General features: G+C 60.3%; 1 protein-coding gene across 1 annotated transcript; it reads right to left on the minus strand.

Moving 5' to 3' along the window:
• Positions 1-95: 95 nt before the first annotated feature.
• On the minus strand, positions 96-20,705 carry RTEL1 (regulator of telomere elongation helicase 1). The gene is made up of 36 exons (XM_061126816.1): positions 20,547-20,705; positions 19,583-19,843; positions 18,507-18,702; positions 18,158-18,251; positions 17,633-17,714; positions 17,374-17,434; positions 16,531-16,606; positions 16,006-16,090; positions 15,669-15,734; positions 14,879-15,032; positions 12,714-12,752; positions 12,562-12,640; positions 11,809-11,906; positions 11,351-11,406; positions 8,220-8,291; positions 8,035-8,116; positions 7,097-7,229; positions 6,867-6,980; positions 6,744-6,784; positions 6,548-6,633; positions 6,355-6,432; positions 5,926-6,003; positions 5,370-5,516; positions 5,151-5,266; positions 4,919-5,042; positions 4,684-4,831; positions 4,380-4,540; positions 4,139-4,234; positions 2,701-2,899; positions 2,374-2,514; positions 1,722-1,838; positions 1,332-1,565; positions 1,106-1,252; positions 865-981; positions 672-775; positions 96-545 (listed from the first exon to the last, which is right to left on the minus strand). The coding sequence occupies exons 2-36, from the start codon at positions 19,682-19,684 to the stop codon at positions 465-467; spliced, it is 3,804 nt and encodes a 1,267-aa protein (XP_060982799.1). The 5' UTR covers positions 19,685-19,843; positions 20,547-20,705; the 3' UTR covers positions 96-464.
• Positions 20,706-21,471: the final 766 nt, after the last annotated feature.

A 21,471-nucleotide genomic window follows, 5' to 3' on the forward strand; every position in this document is an offset into this window, starting at 1 on the left:
TTTGGACAAAGCATGTGGAAGGGAGACTGCCCAGATGCCCCCATCCTCCCTGGAACCCTCACCCCTCCAACCAGCCCAGGACATGCAGACACGTCCAGCAGTGCCAGCAGCTTTATTACATCTCTGTCCCTTGGTGAACAGCTGGTCCGCCGAGGGCACCCCCCTACCCCAGAAGGGGCAAGGCTCCTTTTCTTCCTATGGGGGCTCTGCCCAGAGGCTGGCATCCACTCAAGTTCTGGGCAAGCACCTTCCAGTGGACCCACCCCAAACCCCAAGATGACCTCAGTGCCTCCCACAGGGGACCCAGATCCCACTGCCATCTCAGGGGCATCACCACAGACACTGGACTGGCCTCCCTGTCAGGCAGGCTCTTTGACCCACCCCCAGCCAACAGGCAAGTGTCCAGGCAGTGCCCCACAAGGGGCAGCCTCAGGGTCCACAGAGTGCCCAGAGGGGCTCCCTGTTCACTGGGGCTCTGGCCAGAAGACCTGCGCAAGGGTCTGCTTTCTCGTGGCAGCACGGCAGCCAGGGCACTTCCTAGAGACCTGTGGAGACAAAGGGCTGGACACACTGCCAGGAACCCCCTACCCCCAACCCTTCAGCCCCACTATGGGGGGCAACCCCTACTGTCCACAGGGTCACCACCATGTCCACGGGGCCTGGCTACCAACCTGGAGGTGCTGTCGCCAACAGGCCTGGCAGCGGAGGAAGTCACAGGAGGGGCACTTGAAGAAGACCACATCCTCCGCCCTGCAGCCTGCACATGCCACGCCCGCTGCAAGGGGCCTGATGTGAGCACCATGGGCCTGCTGCATCCCAGCCCCCACTCCCAAGAGTCCCTATAGCTCCTCCCAGGAGACCTACCCCACTCCAACTGCGCCTGCCCTCGGGGGAAACTGAGGGGTGGGCCAGGAGCCCCTGTGTCCTCAGCCGTCCTCTGCATGAGGAAGGACGAGATCTTGCTCTGGGTCTTCTTGGGGCCTAGAGACAGAACGAAGCAGGTCTGAGGGTCCCTGGCACTTCCCTGCTGCTCACCTGCCCACCCTGCGAGGGTTGAGGGGGACTGGATGACAGGGCAGCAGGAGCACCAGACAGGAGGCCCTACCTGGACTGGGAGCTTCGCGGACAAGGTCAGAAGGCATGGCAGAGCCCCCCTCCTGGGGTCCTGGAGCCTTGGTCCCTGGGCCACTTAGGTCCACACACATCTGTCGGAAGCGCTGCTTGTGGTGTGGCCGCACAAACATGCCAAACCCTGCAGAGAGCATGGCTCAGGCCGGTTCCACTGCCAGCCCTGCTGCCTGCCCCCTCCCACCCCCACTCCAGCCACTTGCTCTGTAGCAGGGGTAGGTCCTCAGGCTTCTCGGTGGTGAGTGCAGCCACCACGGCCACCACCTTCTCAAAGTCGTCATCCTGCTTATATGTGGTCAGTGCCGTCAGAAGCTGGCTGTAGCCAGCAGCCCCCAGGGCGCGGCGGGCGTCGGCCAGGTAGGCGCTCACAGTAGATGGGTGTTGCTTCTCAGCTCCAGGGGCTCTAGATCCCTTGTGCAGTGGGCAGCTGGAGTCTCCTGATGGGACAGTGACGTCTCAGTCCAGCAGCTTCCCAGGAGCTCACACCAACCTGCCCTGCTCTGGAGATCAGAGCCACAGTGGCCCCTGGCAACTCCTCCCCAGGGTCTTCCTGCTGCTCCTGACTCTAACCTGAAACCTCTTCAGATCAGTACCTGCGGGGAGTGGCCCAGAGGCCAGGTGGGGCCAGCCCTGGTTCAGCTGCTCGCAAGGGTTCAGTCGCCTGGCTGCATCCTGGGACACAGTCAGCTTGGGGTCAGACTCCTTCCTTTCTGAAGAAACAAAGAGACAAGCAGCTGTCCCATTGGTCCCTGAGGGTCCAGGGGTGCCCCAGGAGGGACGAGGTCTTTCCAAGGGGAGACCTGGCCTCAAACTCTTCTCAGGTCACCACAACAGCAGGGAAGGGTGGGGCTTCTTTCCTGGGGGGCAGGCACAGGGTGGGGTGTGCAAAGGGTGACTCAGGCTGGAATCTTCGATCTCAGAGCACCATGACAACTATCCTGGGGGAAGTCTCATCCAGAGGTGGGCACCTCCTTACACAGGGAGAGCAGCTCCTAGGCTCTGGATGTGCAGGGCCTCTCCAGGTAGAGATGGGGCAGGCGGGTCTCCAGGACTCCCCAGGCCCAGGCTCCACGAGGCCCACGCCATGTGTGCTCCGAGGGCCCATGACCCCCAAAGTTGGGGTCACCTGTCTGGACCTCAGGAACAGGGAGGCTGGGCCATGTGAGGGCCCACCTCAAGAGCCAGGCACCAACCCTCCTCTCGGACCTGGTTCTGAGGGTCCCACCCAGGCAGAGGACAGCTCACCACTGGAGTCCAGGGTCAGTTGTGCCCCCTGCCTCTGGGGATGGCCGTGCTTATGCGGGGAGCTGCAGCCTTGGCCCGTCAGTTGGAGGCAGACCTCCTCAAACTGCTGCTTGTGGTGGGGCCGCACGAACTGATAGAAGCCTGTGGGGAGGGGAGGGGTGGGGCTCTGGGCCTGCGGGTCCCTGCGGCTGCAGCCACCACTGGGGGGCCACCTGCATCTCTTCCAGGGAGCAGGTCAACCGTGGACCCTGGTAGCCCCCACCCCACAGCTGCAGCACAACACCCAGGGCAGGACCCTCAGTGGGCAGCCTGTGCAGGCCAAGGCACCTTGGAGCAGGCTGTGCTTCTTGGGGTCTTCGGCAAATAGGGGGCTGAGGCGAGCAACCAGGGCCTCAAGGTCATCGGAGCTCTTGTAGTCCCGCAGAGCCTGGGTGAAGGTGTCGAAGCTGGCCTGGCTCAGTGCCTGCTTCACGGCCACCATGAACAGCTTGGCCCTGCCCGTGTCCATGCTGGCTGCTGGCCCCTCCTGCGCACACATGCCCGGCACCTGTCAGGTGGTGCGGACCCTTCCCACCCACAGGGACAGTGAGCTGCTGTTGGGGCTGCCGGGGAGGATTCCTGGCTGGCCTGGCCCAGCTGTGGTCACCAGGAGCAGCCAGGAGGAGCCAGCAGGTAACCTCCTGGTTGGCTTCAGCCGAGGTGATCAGGCCTACCGAGCACAGTGGAGGGACAGCACAGGCTCACCCTCATGGCTGGCAGCTCCTGCTCCTCTGCAGAGCTCCCAGCACCCACGGCAGGGGCTGCTGCGGTGGGCACTCTTGGCTTAGACTGTCCGCTCACAGCAAGGGACACTTCTCAATGTGCCGTACTTCAAACATTCCTGTGCCCCACTTCTGCCGCACACCCCAGTCCTGACCCCAGACCCTCGACCAGGACCATCTAGGCTCCCAGGCTGTCCCCTAGCTCCGCCTGCAGAGTCCCAGGCTCCTGGCACCTAGGCCACCCCCTCAGTGTCAGTCCCCTGGGCACCGCCCGGCTTTTCCCAGAATCAAAGAAAATGGACAGAGGCAGTGGCATCTGGGGCTTTCCGGAGCTTCTGGGACTTAACTCAGCTGTTCTTCAACGGCTTTTATCCGAGGCAGGGAACACCACACTCCTCACACTCAGGCACGTCAGCCTGAACGCTCGTGCCAGGCCAGGGGAGACAGCCCAATTATAGGCGCCACCCCAAACCTGCCAAAGGGCTAGGCCTGGCTCCTGCCCAGCTGGGAAGACGGAAACTTCTGGGAAGGAGCCCACGGGCCTGTGTGAACTTCACCACGCTACCAAAAACAAATGCAAAATGAAAAGCCTGAATCTGACAAGTCTGCAGGGCTCCAAAGTGTGGTGGGAGTGCCCTGAGTGGGGGGCTGCCCAGGGATCCTGGGAGGAGACATGAGACTAGCAGTGAAGGGCACACAGGCCTCTGAGCTACTTCAGAGAGCTGAGTGGAGATTGAGATGTTCTCACAGTAGAATTGGGACAGGGTCAGAGCAGGCCAAGGTGGGATGGGGGTGAGTGCAGTGCATGCCACAGGTCTGTCACCCCCATCTACCCCTGCACCCACCCTCAGGCCTGCCCAGCTTCCTTCCCTGGGCCCCAGCCACTCCAGAGCCCGCCCCCCAGCAAGGACAGACAAGTCAGGCCAGTGCACCATTTGCACCATTTGGAGCCATACAGCCAGAGGCTCCCTCCAGAACCCCACGTCTGCCAAAGGCTCACATACCGGGCTGCTGACCAGCCTGACTTTCCTCCTCCTGCCACGCTGCTCCTCCGCTGGCCTCTTCTCACGAGGGCCCAACAGGGCAGAGCAGCCACAGGCCTGAAGGCAACACAGCTGTGTCCAACCCAGGCCTCAGGGCCCTAGAGCATGGACACTACTCTGAGCAGCAGGGCACCCTCAGCCCCCTTGCATGGAATCAGGGGTCAAGCCATTCATGTCCTCTCCAGCGAGCCCAGCCCCTCACCTCCTCCTCCGCAGGGAGGGCCTTGTCGCCAGGCCCCTCGACCAGCTGCTCACTGTGTTCCAGGGCGGCCAGCAGCCCTGCAGGCCTCCGCTGGGCACGGACGGGCTCCTGCTCGTACTCCACACACAGACTGCCCTCAGTATCCTTGGTGACTGGCGAGCCTGCAGGAACGCACGTGGGCAGTCAAGTCCACCAATGCTCACCAGGCACTCGGGTCATCAGTCCCAGCAGGTCACCCACCTGCTGGAGGCGGCCCGCCCTCCACCCTGTGGGCCCCACCCGGCTGTGCCACCGTTACACACACCGGTGTGTTGCTGCCTCAGGCTGGGGACATGCACGTCCAGACTCATGGCCTTCCTGGTGGGGAGGGGGCCCGGTGACACAGACACTGAGACAACGCCTTCTCCTTCGCCCAGACTTGGGGCAGCAGCCCGGGGGGCTGGCTCAGGCATCTAGACAGTCACAGAGGGTCAGGGGTCACACCCGGCCCCTCCCCGGGGTGGGCATGAGGGCTCATCCAGCTGGGGCTGGGGACTCACGGTCTTCTGGGCCACACGGAAGAACTGGGCCACGTCTCGGATGACATGGCCAAAGCTATCATACACCTTGACGTGGGGGCGCACCCAGGAGGGCAGCTGGGCTCTGGTGTCTGCATGGGCAAACCTGCAGGGTGATGGGGCCTCAGTCTAGGAACCCTGCACCCCCACTGCCCACCCCTCTGGTGTCGGGGGTGGGGGCTCTGGCCCCAGAGCTCAGTGGGAGGGGCTGCACCTGTGGTCGCAGAGAAAGACGGCCCCATAGTCGTGGCGATGCCGGATCACCCGCCCGATGGCCTGGTTCACAGCCCTGGATGCCTGCTGCCGGTACCAATCATGCCCGGAGAGGAACTGTGGGGGGGAGGGGCTCCGTCACGTCAGCTGGAGCACTACCAGCCCACTCCCAACCCTGCCCCTCACATGGCCCCCAGCCCCACCCAGCCCCGAATCTCACCTGGCCCCCAGCCCCGCTCTGGGCCTTCATCTCATCCAGGAACTGCATCTTAAGAAGAACCCTGGGGTCCATGCGGGGTGGGTACGGGAGGCCTGTGACGATCACTCCACGGCCATTCATGTCTGCGAAGTCCAGCCCCTCACTAGCCTGGAGGGCAGCAGGCACGTCTGTCTCCATCAAGCCCTGGACGTTCCCTAAAGGTCCCCCTGGGTCTGAACCCTCATGGCCACACGCCCCCAGGAGAGCAGGGTGGAAGAACCCTCCAACCTTGAACCAGGCTGGATCTGGAGTCCATTGCTCCCAAGACCCCACAACCACGTCCTCATTCCCAGAACCTCCTCTGTCCTTCCTGCACACCCCAGGAACCCAGGGCCCACCCCCTAGGACCAAAAGGGCCACAGCTTCCCGTATCCGCTGGACCTGGGGCTTGAGGAAAGTGACCAGCCTTTCCTGCCCATGGTACAGCCCCAGGTCAAGACCCCTCAACCCCCTTGGGCACAGGGTTCAGGTGGGGAGGAAGGGCAGGCGTGTGGGACCCAGTCTTCTGAGGCCTTACCTTACCCCGGCACACAGCCAGGAAGATGGCCCCACTGGACTCGGGTGCAGCAACTCTGGCGTAGAAAGCCTCCATCACCTGGAAGGGGAGGCTCATCAGCCCAGCCCAGCCCCTGACCCCTCCACCTCCTTGAGCAAGCCCCAGGAATCACCCTCCAAGACAAAGCACCCCAGCCTGGAGGCTGGCCAATAGGCCCAAGCAGCTCCTTCATGGCACAGCTTCCAGGCCAACCTGGACTGACACCCAGCAACTGCTCACCATTCCCAGAAAACACAGGGTCTGGGGCTGGGGCGGGAGGGGTGGGGTGGGGTCTGCTGCTGTCATCCCTGAGCCCAAACTTCCTAAAAGGCCAACAGGACCTCAGCCATGCAGGGCCTGAGGGTGGCCTGAGTCCAGGGCAGCCTGGGGTGGGGGGCCTGGGACCCGGACCTCTGAGAAGCCTCCTTTGCTCCTTGGTTCCACGAACAGGGGCTTCCGGACCTCCAGCTTCCTGGCGAAGTCATGGGCCTACGGGAGGAGACTTCTCAAGACAAGGTGCACGCCCGGCCCTCCTGTAGACTCTTGGCCGTTTGGGGCTCCCCCTCCACACCCCGTCCGAGAGAACACTGGAGGGGGGACGTACCCGCCAGAACTCCAGGCTTTTCTCCATGACCGGGTAGGAAGGGAAGAAGACCAGGAGCCCGTGTGGGACCACGCGGGAGATGTTGCCTGTAAGTGCCATGGCCTGGGTCAGCGGGAGAGGTGTCCACAGAGCCCCTCCACCCACCCCACTAGAAGACCAGGCAGGACGGGAGTTGGGGGGGCACCCGGGCACTCACTCAGCACCTTCCCCAGGGAAGACAGGCACTCATCAGAAAACCTGCAGAGAACCAGGGGGCTGCTGCCATGAGGGGCTGGCACTCACTGCCCGCCTTGCCCAGCTGGCCCACCAGGCCGCCTACCGTCTGTCGAAGGCAGAGCTCAGCTGGGCTCCATCAGGGCCTTTGGGGATGACCCCCACCCAGATCTGGTGCTGGTTGATAACGTGGGGATTCTCCAGGCAGACTGGGAAAGGGCTGGAGGGAGGCAGGGGGTGGCCCCTATGAAATCCTGAACCCCGGCCCAAGGCAGGGGGCTGGCTTCAGGATGTGCCACACCCTTCCCACCCCTCTCCGGGGGCACAAGCCCTTACATCTGCATCTCCATGCTGAAGGAGGCCACGGGGGCCAGTGTGCCGCTGGTGAGGATGAGGGTGCGGACGCCCTGGCGGACCAGCTCACGCATGCTGTGCCCCGGGCTGAAGCACCAGTAGCTCAGCACCTTTCCTGCAGGGGGTGCACATGAGGCCCGGCCACTAGCCACACAGCGACCAGCCTCCCTGACGCGTGGCGCTGGGCCCTGAGGCCCAGGTGTACAAGTCTGCCCAGGGGCCTGCCTGAGTCAGGAGCTGAGCCTGGGGCTGAGTGCTTCCTTGGGAGCCCAGGAACAGCAAGCACACCGGAGAAGCCCCTCAGCACCCCGGGGTCAGAGGAGGAGGGCCCTGAGGTCACTTCCAGAAAGATCAGCCCACTCCAACCCCAGAGGTCCCTGTGGCTCAGGGTGTGAAGAGCTAGTCCCCTCCCTACACACCAGGTAGGACTGCAGAAAAGGGAGGGGCGCGGGCTCACAGCCCCAGGAGGCAGCAAGCCAGTACAGACGCCTGTGGGACAGACATGCCTGCCTGCCCTCCGTGCTCCACAAATCGAGATGGAAACAGCAAACGCGGATGCTGGCACTGCGACTCTGGAGTCACAGCCACATCACAGGCCAGCAGTGACACTTCCAGAAGTGAACCAGAGAAGGCTCTTTCAACCTTTAGGATGGGACCTGCCCTCAGTGAGGAGGATGGAGGCGGACCCAGGCCCATACTGTCCTGGGTGAGTCTGCCCCAGCAATGACAGGAGTGACATGGAGGATGCAGGGGACCAGAAGCCCAGCCTTGGGGCACTCTGGCTTCTCTGTTCAGACTCTCAGAAGACAGGTGGATGGCACCTAGATAAGGCTGGACTGACAGGCGGCCAGGAGCCCACAGCTGGACAAGGCGCCACCCCAGTTCAGGGGGAGCGTGTCCCTGCCCCTGAGGAGCTGTACCTGGCTTTCTGGCCGCTGTGGTGTTCCAGACATCTGATCGCTGAGCTGTCCTCCGGTGACCTGCATCCAGGTGGATGTGCACCTGGAGGGGCGGAGTGGACAGGTGTCCCAGAGTGGTCAAGTATCCCAGGAGTGCACATGTATCCCAGGCCCCGCTGAGGAGCCCATCCTGGAGGCAGCCCCACCTTGTAGGACTGAGACGCCAGCCCCACCATGGGACCAGGGTCACCTTCGGCAGAGTCCACGCTGAACACAATCTGGAAGGCAGAGATGAGGGATGAGGTAAGCAGGACACACCCGAGACTGCCTCTCCTGACATGCTGCTCCCACGCAGGAGAGACAGGCACTCAGGACATGGTCATCACCCGCCACTGCCTCCAAGCCAACAGGCTGAGGGGAGAGAGCTGCCCCATGCGACACAGCGGTCCTGCTGGCCCCTCCTCGGCAGCCAGTCTGCACCTCTCATGGGCACCAGGCCCAGGTCAGCAGCTCGCCTCTCCCTCTCCCCCAGGGCTGGCTCAGGGCCAGGGCAAAGGACCTCAGTTTACTCAGAGAACTAAAAGGATGAAATTAATCCCTAAGTAAAACAAGTAGAATTATACTCTTGTGAATGCAACAAGCCAAGAAAAAACAACAGGAGGGATAAATATTGGGACAGAGAGTACAAAACACTAAACATTACAAACAACATGACTGTCCACTTAGAAAACCCAGGAAACAGAATGACAAACATTTAGAGTGAAAAGAAAACTTAGTGAGACAGCTTCACACAAAACCAACAGATACAATTCAATAGGTTTCTCATACACAAGCACCGGTGCATTAAAAAGATCCCTTTCTCAACAGCAACAGAAAGTATTTAACACTGGAAATATTTAAGACACAGATGTCACTTCCTCCAGAAGAGACGGTACAGCCACCCTGGAGAGCAGAGACCGAGCCTCGGGAAGCCCGCTGGACATCACAGAGCCCCGGCTGGCCCCAAAACAGCCCACAGGTCCAGGAGTCATGGCCAAGGCTCAAAAGGCTCTCACAGAAAAGGAACAAGCCGACGGACACCCAGCCGGCACAGACAAGGCCAAGACACGTGTAGAAGGAACAGCGCGTTCCATAGCCTCGCACTCCCAGGGGCCTCACGCCGGGCTGGACACTGACCACAGAACCTCGACTTCTACCCGGTACCTAGGAGAACAGGAGACTGGCACCACCAGCAGCTGGAGGCAGAAGCTTTATCCACCACTCCTTCCTACAAACGGATCAGTACCCTGTTCGCGGCAAACTCCTACAGGGCCCAGGGGACGTGGGCCCCGGGCCAAGAGGAGCAGCAGGCACCCTGCGACCCTATATGAGACCCCAGAAGCATGGCCTGTGGGCACAGTGCAGCCTGTGAGGAGTAAGCGCCAAGGGCAAGAGGAGCTTTAAGAAGCTTTTCCATCGTCCAGATGGCAAAACACCTGGCCTAGTAATTTACCGAAGTATCTGCCTGTAAGGACAGGTCCTCACACACGACTCCATCCCAGAGCGGAGGCCACGCTGGCAGGTAAGGCCACTCTGGGGCCATGGCTTTCTTTGCAAACCCATGCCGTGGCCCCAGAGCAGCTCCTATACTTCAAGGGATGGGAGAAGTTTGAGACCACAGAGCCATCGCCCTGTGCTGAGTGACGCAGACACAGGTGGGTGGGGGAGAGCCAGGTGTGGCTCCCTCCTGGCTGGGCTCCGGCGCCAGCCCGCCGGCAGCTTGGCACTCCACCCTGGGGGCTCTGTCCTGTCTGTGAGGCAGGAAAGGGGCTGGAAAGGCAGTCAGGCTCACAGAGGAGGACACTCTAGTGTGTGGTCCTTCAGGCCTGGGCTCTGCCTGCTTCCTCATGGCACTTCCGTGCCAGGGTAGCGGGCGTCCAAGGCCTCCACCATCCATGCGGTGACTCATCATGCCTGCTGGGTCTCTGGGGAGTCCCAAGTCCTGACTACAGGGCCCTGGCCATGCCCTTCCAAGTGGACCCTCCCTCGTGGCACTCTCTGCCCACCCCTCCTGCCCCTCCTCGCAGGGCCCTGGGTTCCAGGCCTGTGCAGCCCCACCCCTCCCCGGATACCCATTTATGGAGCGCGTTCCTCCCTGCCCCAGACTCTCTGGAGCCCAAACACCACTAAGCCCGTGGCTTTGGAATCTCCTTTGGCAGCTGCTCTAAGTGGCCCCCGCGGGTGACTCAGCGTCCTCTGCTGCCTGTAGGCCATTCTCTTTTGCTGGCACGTCCTGTCCCCTCCAGCTGGAGGAAGTGTGACCCGGCAGTTACTCATCTTACATCCCAATATAACGAGCACCTGTGGGTGTGGCCAGGGGGCCCGCGGATGCCACCCATGCAGTGGAGTGGAAGAGGGCCTGCGGTCTTGGAAACACAGCAAGGGCTGGGGAGGGGGACATGGTGGGGTGACAGTGAGAGGTGCTGCTGGGCAGGTAACCCACTGAGCCTATACGCAGCCAGGGACCCGCCACCGTGACCCCTCGCGGCCTGGGCAGCCACACACATGCCACACAGGGCCTCTGGTGCTCATGTCCCAAAGAGCAATGGCCAGGGAACGGCCTCTGCTGAAAGGCCCAGCGAGGAGGAACAAAGGCCCTGAGCTACCCAGCTAACAGAAGACAGGCCCCAGCTTGTCCACTTGAGTGGAGGAAGTGCCTCCACCGAGCCGGAGGAGAATGGCACATCAGGGGCAGGAGGTGGGAACACCAGTGACCCAGAGGCACGTGACGTCCCCTGGCCTAGGGAAGGTGGGGTCTGCATGTGGCCAAGAGGGCCTCGGCTGCCGCACCTCCAAGAAGATCCCAAAGCCCAGAGAGAGGCTGGCCTGGTCCAGGGATGTGCAACCCACCACTGATCCCAACACCGGCCCTAGGCCCCACCAGTGCTCACAGGCGTCACCTGGACACACTCACCCCATCCATGTCTGGACACCCTCTGGGTGAGGCTGGCCCAGCAACAACAGGGGACAGTATCAGTGCCCCCCTCCCCCCTACTCTGGGATCTACTTATCATTAACTTTCCTCTGAAGAGCTGTGTCAGCAAGAAATGAGAAGAGCCAACAGCTGGCTAGGCCTGTCCGAAAATCTGAGGGACCCGCTGTTCGCCTGATCCCATCCTGACGGCCTGAAGCGGGTGCCCAGAGTGAGAGGGACCCTGCTTTACCGGGCTGACCTGAAGCATGTGCTGGGGCAGCTGGCCCTTCCGGCGGTCTAGCACCACCAGAGGCCCACAGAAGAAAGCCCCCACCTTCCATCGGGGAGAAGAGGCGCCACCTGCTGGCGGCAGTCAGTCCCTACCTGGATGATGTCCGCCAGCTTCTGCAGGCCCGCCGTGTTGGTGAACAGCCCGGCACCTGGGGGGACAGTGGTGAACGCAAGGGGCATGCCCTCAGAAGACAGTTCTCCCTTCTTCCCAGGGGGTCTCCTTTGGGTCAGCAGGACAAGCAGAGAGGCTGCTGGGGTTGCCCAGGGGCCAAGAGCACAGCAAGGCTGGGCACCAGCAGGGAGACCAATGGGGAGTGGTCCCGGGGAACCCTCTGGGTGGAAACAGCACGGAGGTTTGGAGGAGAAAGTGGTGGGGCCCACGGTTCACTGGCCACCCAGCCCTTCAATGCTCTTTCCTGAAAGGGGCTGACCAGGAAGACTGCTCTTTATGGAACATATGCCATCAGACACATTAAGGACTCAGCCTCCCAATCAGAAAGCAGTCAGTGGGCCAGAGGAAGGGGCGGCCCCAGTGTGTGGCTGGGACTCACGTCCTGCCAGGTGTTGGATGAGCTGGTCCAGGGAGTCAAGGATGCAGCCCTTTGTCTGAAACGTGATCTGGGCCTCAGCAAACAGCTCGAAGATGTAGCTATGAGAAAGAGGTGGCTTGGCTGCACTTTGGGAACCTGACAGCCATTAAGGCATTTTAAGTTTCCTTCACTTGCAAACAAGCTCTGAGCCTCCAGGGAGGCCCAAAGCTGGAGAGGAGTGGCCTCTCCCCTCAAAAGCCCCCGTGGGGAGGAAAGCAGTCGGCCTAAGACCTGCATACCCAGAGAAACACCTGGGTTTGGGGCTCAGGCCTCAGATGGAGGCCTCTCTGGAGTGGAGGCTCTGGGCAGGGCATCCAGGGAGCAGTTCTGGAAAAAGAGTCGGGAGGAGGTGGGTAGTAGAAACTGCTGAGGAAACCTGCGAATGCGCGAGCTTAGGAGACGCCTGGGCCATGTGGGGAGCAACTGGGCCCTTAGAGGGTCTCAGCACAGCAGAGCAGGAGGAGCTCAGGGCCCGCATCCCAGCACAGCTGGCAGCACGCAAGGAGTTACACCTGCTCTTCCTCCCAACAGAAGGCGGCACTTCATTCTAAAAGACAACCGCAGACAGAGGGCTGGACCAGAGAAGCGAGTGGTGCCAACTTTCTCAAGGACCAAACTAGATGCTGGCAGCCACTCCAGGGCCTCTGGGATGGGGAGACTCCCTGCATTGTGACCCAAGACCTTCCCCGCACACCCGCCGACTCTGGCCCTCACCTCCCAGGCTTGGTGACACCGCTGTCGCCTCCAGGCAGCTCCACAGCATCGATGGCCCCCTCCAGGCGAAGCAGAATCACTGTGGCGGGAAGGGGCTATCAGGTTGGGGCTGTGGGGGTCCAGGGCACAGGCAGGAGAAGAGGGGCACTTACTCTTCAGCTTGGCGAGGTCTTCCAGCTCCAAGTTCAGCCCTGGGGAGGGAAAAGCGCACATGCACAAACCTACCTACTTCCAGCTCCACCGGCTGCCCTAAGGAGCCTGGATGCTGCATGGAGGGCAGGATGCCACAGAAGAGAGATGGCCCTGAAACCCATGCTGTCCCAATTGGACAGGAAGCAGCAGCCTGAGCTGGGTGGGGGCAGGGGCTCACCTTCGGAGGGACCCAGGGACACACAACAATCATGGTTCTGATCTGCATTTCCCTGACGACCAATGGGCTCCATTTTTCATGAGCATATTAACCATCTGTGTCTGTTTATATCTTCTGCCCATTTTTAAACTGGGTTGGGTGGTCTTTTGGTTAAGAGCTTCCTCCATACTTTAGTTACAAACCCTTCATCAGATATATTGTTTGCAAAAAATTCCTCCTGTTCTGTGAAATATCTTTGTTTTCTTTTTTATTTATTTTTGTGCTGTGCTGTGTCTTTGTTGCTCGTGGGTTTTTTTCTAGTTGTGGCGAGTAGGAGCTACTCTTCATTGACTATGTCAGCTCTGAGGCAAAGGGACTTGGAGGCGCCATGATGCTGAGACCCGGAGATGGGGAGATCACCCTGGATTGTCTGGGGACCCTAAGCAGGAAAGCAGGTCATCAAAGGGTCAGAGAAGATGGGGCACTGCCCCGAGAAGCTGGGAAAGGCCAGGAGACGGAACCTCCTCCACAGCCTCCAGTGGAGCCGGTGCTGAAGACCCTCCTGGGCTTCCGGGGGCCATGAAAGAATACATGTGCTGCTTCAAGCCACATCTGGGTATTTCCTTTAGCAGCACTGGGAAATGAACACAGCTGTGACATGTGCTATCACGTTACAAGACTCAATTACCTTATATTAAAAACGGCTATTTAACATGTTCTGGATTGAATTGTGCCCTCCAGAAAGTTGTGTTCAAATCCTAAACTCTGATCCCTGTGAACGTGACCTTATCTGCAGACACAGTTAGGATGAGGTCCCAGTGGACTGGGCTGGGCCTTCATCTACTGACTGATGTCCCAAGGAGGGAGGACACAGTGTGAAGATGGAGCCAGACTGCAGTGACATGTCTACAAGCCCAGGTCTGCCAGCAGCTACCAGAGCTGGGGCACATGCCCCAGGAATCACAGAAGGAACCGCCTGGCTGACACCTGACCCCAGCACTGCCTGGGTATAGTACTTCGTTAGGGCAGGCCTGGGAAACTGACACATAACATGGGGAAACACAGAATAGTTTTTCATTTAGTTCCTTAGATTCCACCTCTAACCCAATAACTTTCTGTAGATGTAACTCACAAAAACAAAGCTTAGTAAATTTCCAGAACTGAAAGTTTAAGAACATTAAGGGTCCTGAAGCTGACATGTCTGAGCACTTCTGTGTTAAACACATAAAGCCATTTACAAACCCGCTCTCCCCCCAACACAGCCTGTGAGCGTGACAAGAGAGGACCCGAGACCCTCACAGAGTGGGGCAGAAGCAGGCAGCCTGGTGGGAGAAGGGGCCTCTGCTCCCTCTGGAGTCTGTCCACGTGTCCCAGTCCCTTGTAGGGACTTGGGAAGCAAGGGCTATTCACACCCGGCTGCAGCTTGTGTGAGGACACAGCGGGATGTGGAAGATGCCCACAGGGCAGGCGTGAATGCAACAAACCCACAACTCAAGAGTGAAACGCTTGCTACCAAGTGGTCCGGGTGAGCAAAACGTGGATCACTAACTACCAAAGGTCGTGCAGAATCCGTGCACATACTAACCACACACACTAAGTGCGTACACACACTAACCGCGTCCACCAAGACCCCTACGTACACCCTGATCACTACTGAGACAGAAAAAGGGGGTGAGGACTCTGAGAAGAGGACATTTCATGTGCACAATGCTCCCAGGTTGTTACTGAACATCCCTATAGCTAACACCCCTGGTTTTCATGTCTACACAGAAGTAGATCCATACCCCAGGAAGATGGTAGAAAGGACTTGAGAAACTGCTGACTCGTTGGGCTACCCACCCCCTAGTCTGTGAGGCTAAGAAGCTACTTACACAGAATGACAAACTGATGTTTCCAGAAGCCGAATGGAAAGAAGGGAGCTGGGCAGACTGGCCCCCGTCCCACTTGTGGTCCCCATCGCAAGCTCACCTGACCCGGCGGAGTCTGCACTGAACTCCGGGTGGAGCTCGGCCTGCTGCGCCACCTTGGTCCGCTCCTCCAACACCTGGTCAATCACGTCCAGCCCCGAGGCCACGTCGTGGGGCGTCAAGTCGAAGGACGCGGCCTCCTCGCACATCTTCTCCTATGAGCCCAAGTCCACCTGTCACTGGGCTCCAGGAGGCAGATGTGGGGCGGGGGGCAGAGGGAAGAGGAAGTGAGAGCCCCCAAAGCCCCACCCTGTGATCTCAAGGCCAGCTCTCAAACTGGCCCAGAGGTGGACGTCTGGTCCAGACAGTATTGAAAAACTATTTTGAGTTGCCATTATTAATATATTTCCCATTAAACTGTGGCTTCTAGCTACTCTCGAGTCAAAACCAGCCCACTGGGCCCACTGCCCACATGGCAACAACTGCTTGGACTCAAGTGGGGCTGAGGGTGACCACCTCTGTCCCAGGATGCCAGGCTCCCCAAGTGGTCTTCCTCCAGCACCCGTCAAGGCCCACCACTCCTGGAGACACGGTCCCTGGGCCCTGGCAGAGGCCACAGAACAGGTGGGGCGGAGCAAGCAGGTGACGGAGGCAGCCAACAGGGACAAAGGGAAGAGAAGGAAGAGATGGCACGAGGAGTCTGGGGTCTTGTGTGGAAATGGCGGGCACAGGCTGGAAGCCCACCTTGCCCAAGTTTGCTTGGTCCTGACAGTGGGGCACAGGGGTCTGGACAGGATGGCTCAGCTGTTCTGTGTGAGGAAGGCAATGTCAGGAGGCCCCCAGACACTCACCACATTGTGAGCTTCATCAAAGATCACGACCGTCCCCTTCAGGTCAATGCTGTGTGCACGACGACTCTACAGCAAGAGGTGGGACGCAGGGCTGGGGCTGATGTGCCCGGGCTGCCGGTGGTGTCCAGTGGGAGGACAGGGACCCCGGGCAGTCCCTCACTCCCGCCACCCACCCAGCTGTGCCGATGAGGGAGGCTGGTCCCCCGGCACCAGCCTGTGGCTCCCAGCGAGGGTCTAATACTGGAACCAGAACCAGTAAGGGCTTCTTCGCTGGCACCTCTGAGCCTGGGACCTTCTTGCCATCAGGCACTGTCAGCTGCACAGGCTGAGGCCTCACCTTGGCATCCAACAGGTAGTTGTAGGGCATGAAGATTATGTCCGCCTGCTGCTTCAGGTTCCGAGACAGGTAGTAGGGGCACAGCCTGGAGGGGGGGAGGCGCTGGGGCACTGCACGGGCAGGGAGGCTTGCCACCCCTCATACATCCGTCCTCAACCGTGTGAGTGGACCACTTACTCGTGTAAAATCTACAAAAGCCCCAGGCCCACTCCTGGGCAGGTGGATGAGGTGGGAGGAAAGGGGACAGCGGGCCTGTGCCCTCAGGACCAGAGCCCTGAATCCCTGAGGTCGCAGCAGATGTCGGGGGTGGGGGGCACATCAGGTGGAAGACAAGCTCAATGCCTGGGGAGTAGAGGGGGGCTGGGGGCCAGGAAGAAGGGCCTCACTTCTCACTTCACAGTCCTCACAATTGCCACGTACTGTCATACCGAACAACGTCAGTTTCGTGATTTCAAAAGGAAAGAAACAGATGTGCCTCTGCACGTGGAGGAAGCCCAGCCTGGGGCGGCCGAGAGCAGAGCTTACTTGTGCTTGGTCCCGTTCCTCACCAAGTCCTCGATGTCCAGGATGGGGCTGGCCAGCTCCTGCTCCAGGCTCTTCTCTGGGGACACGCGTGGGAGTGAACACAGGCTCTCAGGCCCACTGAGTCCCCCTGGACCACAGGGGTCACCCGGGATGGAATGGTTCCAGGCAACCCCCAGGGAGGGCACCAAGCCTCAAGCAAGTCCCGAGGGAGCCCTGCTCTGTGCTTTAGAAGGCAGCCCCACGCTGAGGCTGAGCACCAACAGGAGATCCGGGGGAGGAGACCGAGGGCAGTGGGAGGGGGCCTGTGGCAGTGCCGGGGTCTGCAGCCCAGGGACCAGCAGGCACCAGCTCCAAGGGTGCCTCCTCTGTAGGCCAAAAGCTCCCCCCAGCTCCCAACCCCACCCTGGCCTCCTGGCCCCTCCCCTCCTCAAGGTTCTTCCAGGTGAGGAGAGGGATGCTGCAGGTGAGGGCTGGTCCAGCAGAGGAGCAAGCTGACCCACAAACTGCTGTGGAAGGCGGCTGAGACCCCAAGAGAAATGCTCTCCAGAGACCCAGTACCTAGCCTGTCCTGGGGGCTGCTCACACTGGCATTCCTACCTGGCAGGCACCTCAATTCCAGACTCCTAGAAGGGACAGTTTAGGCCTGGGGAGCCTCCCCTACTGGGCATGGCGGGGACCCTCCCGAAAAGCCCAGTCTCTCAGCCCGTGTGAGCTCCTTTGCCAACGTCACGGAAGAGCCCAAGCGCCCCTGCACATAGGAGGCCGCCAAGCTCGATCCTCAGAGGCACCCACACTCCACACCGTGTAGCATGCTCACTGAAGGGCCGCCACGAGCCCTCTCACCTTCCACGTTGTTGTAGAAGTGACAGGAACGACTTGCCACCTTCCTGCGGCACAAGTGGACCTGGGGGAACATGAGGTCTGGGTTTGTGTGACAACTGCACCCTGCCCTCCCCTTGCCATCAGTCAGGCACCCCACCAGTTCTTCACCCTGCTCCCCTACCCCCTCTCCCAGGGGCAGAGCTGAGGTCCTGAAGCCCGGGCAGCCCCCACAAAGCAGCAGCAGCAGAACCACAGAAGACAGGCAGGGACAGGAACGCACCTGCATGTGGTTACTCTCCTGCTTCTTCACCTCAGGGTGGATACACAGCTGCTCCCGGGAGCCCAGCACACACACTCGGGGCCTGGCAGAAGAGAGGGCGGGGGCCCAAGTATCAGACGGGGGGGGCCCCAGTGCCATCCAGCGGCAAGAGCCGTGAATTGTACTGGGAAGCTTGGCTCACTCGCCCAGGCAGAGGGGGCAGGCAGGGCAGAAAGCTGCCCCGGGACTGAGAGGGGCTTTCCCTGCAGCTTAGCCCAGCCTGAGTCAGGGTCCAGGGTGAGTGAGGAGGTGAGGCTGAGAAATGAGGGCAGGCCTCTGGAAGGCCCCTCCACCTCCACGTTCCTCTCATGGGAGACTGGAAGAAGGCAGCCCCTCTTGCAGAAGCGCCGGGAGCTCTGACACAGGGCCTTACCTCTGCTGCCCCACCCACGCCTACAGCTGACATCCTGATGGCCACAAGCTCAGGGTTCTAGCCCAGTAAAGGTGTCCCAGGGTGGAGTCCTGGCAGACCACCCCCTGACCCACCGGTAGGAAGTGTTTCGGAGCTCGCTGATGACCTGCGTGAGCTGCGAGTGAGTCCTGGAGGCATAGATGATCTTCGGGATGTCCGTGTAGCAGGCTGCCCAGCACAAGGAAGGACAGGTCACGGCTACAGGCACTCAGCTAAGTCCAACCACAGACAGCTAAGCATCAGGTGCCTGAACTCATGACCAGGAAGCAGAGCAGTGGGTCTCTGCAGAGTCCTCATTTGTCTGTAAGGCTCTGACCCTAGGTTTACAGCTAGGACGATGAAAAATGGAGTGGCACCTACAAACCCCCCTTCCTTCCCCACCTCCCTGCCAGGAGTCCAGGAGTGGGGCGGAGGAAGCATTACCTGGGACATCGCCTTCCGGGATGGCGTTCCCCCAGGACGCCAAGGTGCGGTCGGGGAAGAGCTCCCCTGACGCCCTCTCGGCGATCCTGCGGGCAGAGACCGCATCTCGAAGGTGCTCTCGCCAGGCCAGCGTGCTGCAGAGAAGGCACAGTGTCTTCCCCGTGCCTGTGGGGCTCTCCAGAATGCCGTTCACTTTCTGAATGGGGTGGGGAACAGGGTCAACGGGGAGCAGGGGGCAGGCACCGCAGGCCACACAGCCCACCTGAGACCAGCCCAGCAGCCAGCAGGGGGCATAAAATTCCACAGGACCTTTCCACTCCCAAACCAAAAGCTGGAGGTTAGGTCAGTACAGGTTAGCAAACAATTTGCAGAGCATTACCCCAAACACCACAGTATCTTCTAACATGCTATAAATAGGAAGATGACTAATTAGGTGTCAAGCCTCAAAATAAGAGTTCCATTCTACAATTCTGGATCCAAGCATTTACACGATCTTGATGAGATCTGATGGCCTACATAGCTCTCAGCTGGGAGCCTGAGTGGGGAGCCTGGGCAGACACGACGTGCCCAGATGCAGATGCAGCCCTCGAGGGCTGGGGGCTTGGGCAGAGACAAAAGGGCATGCCCAGAAACCCAGCAGGATGCTAGCTGCACCCCATGAGGTTTAATGACCTCCCCAGATGAGGGCTGGGTACCAGCTGCCCCTCTGTGTGGAAATACATCCTTCAGATCCTCAGATGGCTGGGTGCTCCTCATCACTGGGCCTCAGTTCACACACCACCTTCTCAGTGAGGTCCCCCAGGTGCTCTTAAGCCTACCACCTTATGCCTTTCTTCATAGCACTCATCACCACCCAGAATTACCTTTTTTTGATTTATTTGTTAAGCATGTCTCCTACCCCACTTAAAACATGAGCCCTATTTATGGCTAAGGCCCACATCCATAAGGGCAGCATTACAAGTAGGACCTGGCCAGAGTTAACAGGAAGGTGCATGTACTGATGCGTTAGGTCTTTGCAGAGACTCTACCCACGCTGACCCATCCCCAGGTACAAGCCCCTCAGTCTGCAGCCTCACCTTCTGCAGACACTCCAAAACCTTGCTCATGTACTCCTCTTGGCATTTGTATGGCTGGAAAGGGAAGTCCACTGTCACACCATTCAGGGTTATCTTGGGCATACTGGTCTACTCTTGGGGGGACACAGAGGTTGGCTGAAGTACAGGCTGTGTGGGTCTGCGAGACAAAACCCCCTCTGAACATCTCAGAGTCTCAGCGGCTCCAGGCAAGTGATGCCAGTCTGCACTGCGGGGACACGGCGCCTCTCTCCACGCGAGATCCTACAGCAGAGACGGAAATGACAACAAGCCTGTGTCTAGCGAGCTTTTCCCGAGTGCCAGGCCACTTCATCAGTTCAGGCAGGCAGTGCCTCCGGCGGACAGGTCCAAAGGCGAGCCTGTGACATCCCATCACAGGGGGTTCGGAGAGGTGTCGTCCCTGCCCTGTTCTCCCGCCCCACACAGCTCCACCGAGCTCCTGGAGACGCAACAGAAGAGATGCAGGTGCAGTTCCACGTGCTCCACCCGCAATAACACTGTACTGACCTCCGCCAGTACCCAGCAGCGCCTCCCCCCCATCCCCCCAGCCTGGGCGGCTTGGAACCTCCCACCCCGGCGGCTCCCACCCTCGGTTCTCTGGGCCATCTCCATCCCTCCCAGGCGGGCAGCGAAAGAACACGTGTGCTGCTCTGACCTGGGACGCAAATCCGTGCGGCGCCCAGCAAACCACCCGACCTCCCGAGGCCTGGTTTCGCCTAGACACTGGAACTAACGCCCGCGCTCCAAAACCCCGCCCGGCTGCTCTTCCCGCCGGCCGGGCCCACTCGGCGAGCGTAGAGCTGGGCACTACGCGCCCCACAATCCAGCGCGGCAGAATCTCCAGCGCGCGACCTGAGGGCGGCGCGGGGCCTGTCGGGAGTTGCAGTGCCGGAAGTCGCTGCTGGAGCCCAGGTTCCAGTGCCCGGGTCTCCGAGGGGAGCCTTACACGAGCGGGGTCCCCAGGACTTCGCCCCAGGCTGGCTCACACACCACCACCGTGTCCGCAGCCGGCAGCCAGTCTGAGTACACGGGCTTAGGCGCGCCGTCTTCCCTGAACTATCTGCACTTCCGCCGCCATTCCCAGTCCTTGGGCAGTGTTCCGGCCGGAAACTGCTCCCCTGAGGGTGCGCGCGCTGCTCGCGCGCCGCGGGCCAGGTCTCACCAGCCCCTTCCGTAGACCCTGAGCCCAGGGCCCGCCCCTTCTCGCCCGGGGGCCCGAACCTAGGATCCCGCACGGCTCCTTCCTCAAAATCATCCCCACCGGGGACTCGGTTACACTTCCCGCCTGGCCTGGGCCAAGTCCTCTCAAACAACTGCCCAGACAACTGTACAAACCTTCTGACAGGTTTCCTGTGGTTTCCACCTTTTCTTGAAACGCCCAGAGGTCTTTTAAAGACTTGACTGAGCTGATCACTCTCAGATTTCGCAAATGGCTGCCCCTTGCCCGTGACTCGGCTCCTGAGAGCCTCATCCGTTCCTCTCCTTACTGTCCTCTGGGTTCAGCCGCCTTTTCCGTCAATGTCCCCAACTGGTCAGGGCGGGCCCTCTGAGTCCCCAGCTCCTAGCACCAGCTGGCAGTCAACAGGGAAGTTCCAGAGGTCTACGCAGCTCTCCGTGGTTAGAAATATTTGTCTAGGTGACCCCAGTATGCCCCGGAAAGCACCAGGAAGAAATGGACGGTGCAGTGGCAGCCGCAGTCCTCTGGCTAGGCTGATTTTAGAGGGTCCCGTGGGCCGCTTAATGTCCAGAGGTTTTCCTGCTGGTAGCATGTTAATGCCACCTGTGTGTCTAGGCTCTTGGTCTGAGATCATGCTTGGGACATGATCTCAGCCCCTGGCAAACACTGGCATCCACCCATGCCCACCTGTTCC

Source organism: Dama dama, chromosome 23, assembly GCF_033118175.1.
Source record: "Dama dama isolate Ldn47 chromosome 23, ASM3311817v1, whole genome shotgun sequence".
Classification (NCBI taxonomy): Eukaryota; Metazoa; Chordata; class Mammalia; order Artiodactyla; family Cervidae; genus Dama; species Dama dama.